General features: G+C 40.2%; 1 protein-coding gene across 1 annotated transcript in view; it reads left to right on the forward strand.

Annotated features, from left to right (window-relative positions):
- The window catches only part of MROH8 (maestro heat like repeat family member 8), a 50213-nt gene that overhangs the window by 30696 nt on the left and 10000 nt on the right, over nt 1-9517 (forward strand). The window contains 7 exon segments of the mRNA XM_006779639.2: nt 815-975; nt 1490-1625; nt 4200-4390; nt 6044-6181; nt 6448-6562; nt 6896-7036; nt 8687-8851. Of these exon segments, the coding sequence (XP_006779702.1) occupies nt 815-975; nt 1490-1625; nt 4200-4390; nt 6044-6181; nt 6448-6562; nt 6896-7036; nt 8687-8851 (1047 nt within the window).

Below are 9517 nucleotides of genomic sequence, written 5' to 3' on the forward strand. Positions count from 1 at the left end.
CCCCCAGTGGTTTTCCCTCATGTTTTACTGGCCAGGACTGACATCACCTGCCATCCTTAAACCAGTTTCTGGCAGCTGGTGGTAATGACAGCCATTTTATATGAGGTTGTTGAGGACTGCCTCTCAGACACTGACATTTCCACAGAGCCCTGAAGTGATGAGTCTGTGAGCAGGAAGAGTAGTTCAAGCAGAGAAATGGACCAAAGTCCGATGGCAGGTATGACTCCTCTGTCAATCTCAGAGTCAAAGTGAAAAAATCCAAGCTTTCTTGCAACACTAAATTTAGTAATTTATCTTATTATAAAATCAATACATAATCATTAAAGAAAAATTAGAAAAATATGTAAGCAAAAGCCTGGCTGGCGTGGCTCAGTGGTTGAGCATCAGCTTATGAACCAGGGCATTGTGGTTTGATTCCCAGTCAGGTCACATGCCCAGGTTGTGGGCTCAATACCCAGTGGGGAGCATGCAGGAGGCAGGCGATCAATGATTTTCTCCCATCATTGATGTTTCTATCTCTCGTTCCCTCTCCCTTCCTCTCTGAAGTCAATAAAAATATATATATAAGCAAAAAATTAGTATCACTCAAAGACACATTACTGACATCTTTGTATATATGGTCTTCCAAAAACTTTTATATGCATATACTTACATACAGATAAGTTTTAAGTAGATTTGATAATAAACTTTAAAAAAAAATAAAGATTCTGTTTTAAAAGTCATCCCAGGACCTTTCAGAAATAACCACAATATTCTCAGTAACTATCAATGTCCCACAGGATTAAGGTCTTCGTCATTTCTTTTTCCTCTTCAGGTACCAGAGATTGTGGGAGTTATCTGTGCCCAGCTATCCATGATCAGCCAGCCTAGTGTCCGCCAACAAGTCATAACTATCGTGAGTTTGCTTATCTCCAGGCCCAAGTACACAGATATAGTGATCAGCTACCTTCTGTATCATCCCGTACCATATGACAGGTAACAGAACCTGATACGACCTCTGGGTGTGTGACACATGGTTGTAGTATTGTAGAACATGGTTGCCCTAAAAAATGTATCCTTATAAGGAGATAAGATATAAACAGATGCCTGCAATATAAGTCAGAATAGAATTGCTAAACACAAAGAAATAATTCAACAAATCCAGAATAGAGAACATTTACAAAATGGTTGGGCTGAACTCTTCAAAGAAGTTAATGTCACAAAAGAAAAAATGGTGCTGGTTGAGGGAAGGAATGTTTAAAACTTACAAACCATACTGATTGCTTCACTCTCCTCAGCCCCATCCATGTCAATGGGAACTTTGGTCTATAAAACCTTGGGAATTACTAGTACTGTTATGAAATCAGAGAGTAAGTGTTTTGCTACCCTGAAGAATGAAACAGCAGGAAACCTCTTATAGATTGGATTCCAAACAGACTCTAAACACATTGTGGTCATGATAGGCCTGGAATAAGCCATTTTCCTGAACCTTCTTACTCTGGTTTTCTAGAAATCTGGCTGAGATGTGGAGAACTCTGAAGGTGGAGGTGCCCAGCACAACAGGGATCCTGTCGAGGCTCCTGAGGAAGCTGCAGACGTGCCATAATGAGCCCACCCAGGACAAGATGGCCTATGTAGCTGTTGCTGTAAGCCATTGAGCTGTGCCCCTCCAACTTCAGCCCACCATGCTGCCCCCTTGGGATGACTGGCCCAACACCCTATCTGGAGAGTGTTCCTTTTGGTCCCTCCCAAAGTTTGCTTCTGTCATCCATTTATAAATCTACAGTGTCTCTACCAATGGATTGACATGGATGGGACTGAGGAGAGTGAAGCAATCAGTATGGTTTATAAGTTTTAAACATTCCTTCCCTCAACCTTAAAAGATATATATCATCATCGTTAAAAGTAATACAAACTTATTAAAAATTTTTTTCAAATAATACAGAAGAATATAAATTAGAAAGCAGAGGTCCTCCTTAAGCAGAGGTTTGCAAAGATTTTCTGTAAAGGACCAGATGGTAATGTTTAAATAATGGCCATACCATTTCCCTAAAAATGAACTTTTTAGAAGTGTTTATACATAAATGAAGTTTTTGTATATGTATTTGGTATACTTTTTTCCTTTTAAATAGACTTTATTTTTTTAAAAGATATTTTTATTGATTTCAGAGAGGAAGGGAGAGGGAGATAGAGATAGAAACATCAATGATGAGAGAGAATCATTGATCAGCTGCCTCCTGCACGCCCCACAGGGGATCGAGTCCGCAGCCTGGGCATGTGCCCTGACCGGGAATCGAACCATGACCTCCTGATTCATAGGTCGATGCTCAACCACTGAGTCACACTGGCCAACTAGACTTTATTTTTTAAAGAGTTTTAGGTTTACAGCAAAATTGAGCAGAAAATACTGCGTTCCTATGTACTCCCTGTCCAGTATATGCACAGCCTCCCCCTCTTATCCACATGTACTTTTTACTTTATTTTCTTTCCAACCAGTTTATGGTTCAGCTTTCCCTGACCTAAGGTACCATCACACTTTTATTTAGCTTCCAAAAATACTTTAACATCTCTACTCTGCTATTGTCTCCTCTCCTATTCTGGTTCTTGTAGATTTATGCCTTTTTAAAAATCCCTGTAATGCCATTTTAGTGCAATTCTAGGAGTTAGGACAGATAAAGCCATTTAACTATATTAGTCTATAAAATTATTTGTGTATATACATATATATAAATATACACACACACACATATGATCATAATACATACTCTTTGATGACCTGCTGTTTTTATTTAACAATATATTACTACTTTCCATATCAATATATGAGGCTCTCTGTTATCTTTTTCATGGTTGAATAGTAATTTATTTTCAATTACTTTTTAAAAGAATAGGTAATACATAGTATTGAATCATTTATTTTATTGTCAAGTTTCATATTAGTGAATATTTTAATAATTTTTAAACTTTTCCCATTAAAACAGTACTGTAGCAGACATAAATTTTGTTATACTGTACATACCAATTATTTAGGATAAAGTCCATTGAAGGGGAATTTCTAGGTCAAAGGGTGGGATTATTTAAACTTCTGATAATTTTCCCAGATGGTCCTCTAGAATGTTGCCCTCCTACCAGTCACGTATGAGAATGCCCATTTACCCACCCTCTTACTACATTGAGTATTACCAGTCTTTTTATTGTTGCCTACCTGATAGGTTAAAAAGAAACATTTTGTTTTTGTTTTTTAAATTTATCTTTATTGTTAAAGTATTACAGGTGACCCCTGTATCCCCCAGAAATCCCCTTCAAAAGGAACATGTTTTAATTATAATTTTGTTTTTGGTGAGGTGAAACATTTGTATATATTTTTTTTAAATCTTCATCCAAGGATATGAAGATTTTTAGAGAAAAAGGAAGATAGACAGACAGAGAAACATCTGTGTGAGAGAGAAACATTGATTGATTGCCTCCTGTACACTCCCCGACTGGGACCAAACCCGCAACCTAGGTATGTGCCCTGACCCGGAATCAAACGCACAACCTTTTGGCGTACAGCATGATGCTCCAACTGACTGAGCCACCTGACCAGGGCTGTATATGTTTTTTAATTGGTTATTTATAATTCTTCTTTTGTAACTCATCTGCTCATGTCCTATATACCAGTGCATCTCAGTTTTAATATGCACACAAGCCACAGTCATCTAGAGATCTAATTGAAATACAGATTCTGATGCAGAAGGTCTGGGGTAGGGCTTTTTATTCTCCATTTTTAACCAGCTCTCATGTGATGTCAGTGCTACTGCTGTGTGTGGCCCACACTTTGTGTAGCAAGCCTTAACATTTTTTTTCTTACTGATATGTGAGAGCATTTTATATATTAAAGATATCACATTGATGCAAATACTTTCCTAGATTATTATATTCTAACTTTGTTAATCATAAATTTTGCTTTGGCTTTTTATTTGCATGCAAATATGATAATAGTTTCCTTGATAGTTTACTTCTGGGTTTCAGGACTCCCCCTCACTCTTTGACAACTTTTAATGACGACTTTACTCCTATTCCTTTCCCCCTCACTTTGATGTTCCTGCACTGAGTACCACTACTGTTGTGCCTATAAGATAGTAGAACCAGAAAGCATGTTCTGGCACAAGCAGAAGTAAAGCAAGAATAACGATTAGGGCTAGCATGTTCAGCTCTGCTGTGTGCCTTTTCTACCACAGGCAACAGATGCCCTTTATGAGGTGTTTATGGGAAACAAGCTCCAAGAAGCTATGTTCCAACTCTTTCCTCAGCTTCTCATGACACTGCTCATCCAGATTCACCACAGCATCGACCTCACCATGTCTGAAGTCGCCATCCCACCTGGCCTGTACACAGAGCAAGAAATGTCTTCAAAGGTTACTCCTTTGTGGTACTGCCCATTGTGATTTTATTGACCTTAACTAACACTTTAAGCGCCGGGCACTGTAGTAGATGCAAGGATGGCCAAGATGTGGTCCCAACTGTAGAAGCGCTTACAGTCTGCTACCTTCATGAGACATCAAGATGAAATGCCCAGGAATTATTCTGGCTGTTACTGGTTGTCCTTGGTTCTATTGATGCCAAGATAAATAAGGCTATCTGGGTCCAGATGCCATGCAAAATAATGTGTGATATCATGCAAGCCTTTTTTTTATAAATCAAGTAGAGACAGAGTTCAGCAAAACAGCGTTAAACCCACCTTCAAAACCATACTGATCCATAATTGAATAATTCCCTATTTCTGCTTTATTGCACAGAGAGGTATTTTTAGTTTCCAATTAGGGTATCAGTAGATTTTTTTTTAAATATATTTTATTGATTTTTTTAAAGAGCGGAAGGAAGAGGGATAGAGAGTTAGAAACATTGATGAGAGAGAAACATCGATCAGCTGCCTCCTGCACACCCCCTATTGGGTATGTGCCCACAACCGAGGTACATGCCCTTGACTGGAATTGAACCTGGGACCCTTGAGTCCACAGGCCAGCGCTCTATCCACTGAGCCAAACCAGTTAGGGCTCAGTAGATATTTTTTAAGTGTTTCTGTGGCACATGGATCTCTTTCAGTGATGTTATGTCCAGGATACTAGTTCAATAAGTAATTTTTAAAAGTAATGAGGTAAAAAAAAAAAGTAATGGAGTAAATTTATCTACACTAATAAAAGAGAAAAATGGTAATTGGCGTATGATGCTACCCTTTTCATTGGCTAATCAGGGCTATATGCAAATTAACTGCCAACTAAGATGGCAGTTAACTGCCAACAAAGATGGCGGTTAATTTGCATATGTAGGCACAATGCAGGGAGGCGAAAGGGAAAGCAGGAAGAAGCCCCATGCCACTGACAGTGATTGGAAACCCAGAGGGGAGCTAAGAGCTGGGGGGCAGGGCAAAGGCGGCCCCAGGGAGATCGGGCACCTTTGCCGTCCTGGCCAGTGATAGCAGGAAGCAGGGGTGGAGCCAGCAATGGGAGCTGGGCACGGTCGAAGCTGGCAGTCCCGGGAGCTAGGGGTCCCCTGCCCAGGCCTGACACCTCTGCCAGAGGCCTCAGGCCTGGGCGGGGGCCAGAGCCAGTGATCGGTGGGAGATGGGGGGGCCCTGTCCAAGCCTGACACCTCTGGCAGAGGCATCAGGCCTGGGCAAGGGGCCGATCCTGCAATTGGAGGGTGATGGGGGTCAACGCCTGAGGGCTCCCAGTATGTGAGAGGGGGCAGGCTGGGCTGAGGGACACCCCCCACACACACCCTGTGCATGAATTTCGTGCACCGGGCCCCTAGTAGGGTATAAATAAGTAGTATCTAAATAAAGCTTTTTTAAAAAGCAGTGGGCATCAGCTTAGCATCCCATATAATTTGTTTTATCATAAATTTCTTTGAGGGGACCTTTCTAGTTCTTAGAGCATTGCAAGTTTTTTGGGGAATCTAGAAAGTAGAGAATTATAGTCTAGCAGCTATCAATGCCTGCCCTCCTCAGAGAGAGCTGGGTAATTGTGTGCTATAAGTTCGAGGGGCCTGTTCTATTCACTTGTACTGTTTTTGTTTGATTTAGCTTTGCCATACAGGCTACAAAGACTCTCCTCCTCAGAACATTGTGCTTTCAGGAATTCAACATCATGGAAAAGAATGAAGGATGGACCCTCCTGGCAGGAAAAGATTGCCACCTTCAGGGAGTATCTCTCCTTGCCAAGTAAGTCTTCCTTGACCTGCATACATGCTCTAAATCAGCATTGTTTTAAGTTATTCTCCCCCCTTTAGTTACCACAACAACCAAGGTTGGATAACCTTCTCATCATAGGGTGGGCAAATACCCATAATGCCAGGCAAATTTTTCAGAGGTCCTGGCCCTGCCATACCCTCCTGTGCACCTGCAGCTGGGCAAACACTTCTGTGGGGAAAATGCTCTCTATTTAGGAAAATTTCTAAGAGCTGTTCTGTTGGTATTCTGTTTTGCAGTGCATTGCTGAAAAGAAATCACGTCCTTGCACATAAGATCTTGTACTTGTTAGTCCCTCTTCTTAACCGAGGGAATGCTAAACATAAACTCACATCTGCAGGCTTTTTTGTGGAGGTAAGACTCCTTACTTAGAAGCTGGATTCAGGAAGTCTATAAAGCAGCAGGACCTGCCTTCCTAGGCCCTGTCCAACTTAGTGGCAGGTTATGATTCCTTTCAAACCTGGGATAGAAATAGTTTCAGATTCAAGCCTATTGAAATTTTTCTTTCCCCATATTCATCATTCAACATTCCTTATTTACCCCCAGTGTAGGCATCACCCTGTAATATATGTCCTGTATAGTAGAGGTTTTATAGGTAATAGTATTTTAGAGTTGGTGTGAAAGTGGCTCCTCTCATGAAAAAGGGCTCCAAGTTAACTTCTTTGGTTGATTTCTGGGTTCTTTCAGCTTCTCCAGAGTCCATTGGCTAGGAGACTGCCCAGCATATACTCTATTGCCCGCTTGAAAGACTGGCTACATCATGGAAATAATATCTTTAAAATTCTCGCCCTGACGGGACTGTACTACATTATCAGACACCAGAAGATGGTAGGAGGGGCCCCCAGGCTACAGATTCACAAGTCACAAATAAAACATACCCCAAAAAGACACACAAGAAACTGATAATAGCTGAGGCTGAAAATTGGGTGGTCTGGGCACATGGTGAGGGGGAGTACATAGCTTTGTACCATTTGAAATGTATACCTAGAAAATATGCAAGTACAGACTATTAAGCATTTAATGAAATTTTTAAAAATAAAACAGCTAAGCCATTCATATTCAAAATACTTGAAACCTGCAGTTTGTGTACATTTCAAATCATTGTCATCACAACATGGGCAACATTCATGTGTCTTTTTATGCCTTGTACTATATTACCTTATCATCTAGGACAGCAGTTCTCAACCTGTGGGTCATGACCCCTTTGGGGGTCAAAAGACCTTTTCACAGGGGTCGCCTAAGACCATCGGAAAACACATATATAATTACATATTGTTTTTGTGATTAATCACTATGCTTTAATTATGTTCAATTTGTAACAATGAAAATACATCCTGCATATCAGATATTTACATTACGATTCATAACAGTAGCAAAATTACAGTTATGAAGTAGCAACAAAAATAATTTTATGGTTGGGGGTCACCACAACATAAGGAACTGTATTAAAGGGTCGCAACATTAGGAAGGTTGAGAACCACTGAGCTAGGACAAGAGTCACTGACATTCACGTTGAAAGCTCATTTTCCACAGGCCTAACTAGATGCTAAGCCAGGTCAGAAAAGAAAATTAACCCCTGAGGCTTCAATTTTATCAGTTTAATTCTATTTTCTTTTATTTCAAATACAGGGATGGGCAAAAATAGGTTTACAGTTTTGAGTACACAAAACACAGTTAATAAAGCTGTTGTAATCATTGTAACCTGCATGTCTTTCTCCATGCAAACAACTGTAAACCTACTTTTGCCCATCCCTGTGTATATCTGAAATTCTGGTTGATTGGATATATGAATATTTGTGGCTTATTCTATTTAATTTTTACATGTATGTGTTTTTAAAAATATTTTTTATTGATTTCAGAGAGGGAGAGAGAGAGAAACATCAATGATGAGAGAGAATCATTAATGGGCTGCCTCCTACACACCCCTATAGGGGATCGAGCCTGCAACCTGGGCATGTGCCCTTGACCAGAATCGAACCCAGGACCCTTCAGTCCACAGGCCGATACTCTATCCACTGAGCCAAACCAGCTAGGGCATAATTTTTACATGTACGTTTTAAATTTTAAAACCCTGAGAAGAACCCTTGTCAATTTCTGCTTGAATTCCTCCAGAGAATCTTTTAGCCTCTGTTTGAATACCTTTCATGATGGGAAACTTGCTGTGACCTAAACTAGCCATCCCACTTTCTCTCATTGTTAGGTGAACTGTTCCTTACATTAAGCCCAAGTACATATCACTTGACCTGCATGTGGTCCTATTTCTGCCCTGTGGGGCAGCTCACAACAGCTCTGCTTCCTTCTCTACATGTCAGCACTACCAATGCTGACAGAGGGCAGTCTTGCCTTCGTCTGTGTTCTTGAGTAGCCAAAAATTCAATAAGCACTGGGTACTGAGTAAAGGAGGGGAGCCCTACTTTGGTACCAGAGGGAGTGCTATCAGGAGAGATGGTGATGCACTTACTCCCTTTGGGCACACAGAGGGAAGACATCCAGAGCCTGCTGCCGTGCATCTTAGACCTGTTGTGCGAATCTGATGAGAAGATTGTTTTGTTGGCCATCCAGATACTCCTGCTTCTCGTTAGAACAATGGATTTCTCTACCCTGGCTGCTCTGATGAGGAAAATGTTCTCCTTATTTGGTGATGTAAGACAATGAAGGATACTTTCCTGGGGGGAAGGTAATTGGTATAACAGCACATAGAAGTTGGGATAATAATAAATACACTCTATTTTGTATAGTACTTTTTATGTTCAGAGCACTTTCAAATCGCCTCTCGTAGGCCCTTCCAGGTAATCTGTAATGTTGCTAGGGTTGGTGTTACTGTTTTTCACATTTAAAAAACCTAGAAACATAAAGACTTGCCAAGTACTCCCCTGCTTCATGGTATGGGGAAGGAGTTTCTAAAAGGAAGGACATTATCTTTCCTTTCAAGTAACAATCAGGACTGGGTCAAGATGGTAGACATATATCCCCATCCCAAATCATAAAGATTTTTCAAAAGGAAATACATGAACCACAATGAACCACATCCTTGGAACAGTCGAATATGCAAAGGCTGGGATTTTGAATTTCAGTAAAACAGCTTTGGATGTTTACCAGGTGTACCGGTACCGGTTAATAATGCAGATTTTTTCAATAGATGGAGTTACATATATGTTGATATATATGCAATTTGATATGTATGCTGTTTTGTTATATTGATAGGAAGCTTCAAAACTTCATATGTCAAATTTTCTGAAGGTGTTAACATCATAGATATATTTTTACTTAAAAATGTCGAATTTCATGCAAAAAAAAAGAGAATTTGTG

Source organism: Myotis davidii, unplaced genomic scaffold (genome assembly GCF_000327345.1).
Source record: "Myotis davidii unplaced genomic scaffold, ASM32734v1 scaffold38, whole genome shotgun sequence".
In the NCBI taxonomy this organism is placed as follows: domain Eukaryota; kingdom Metazoa; phylum Chordata; class Mammalia; order Chiroptera; family Vespertilionidae; genus Myotis; species Myotis davidii.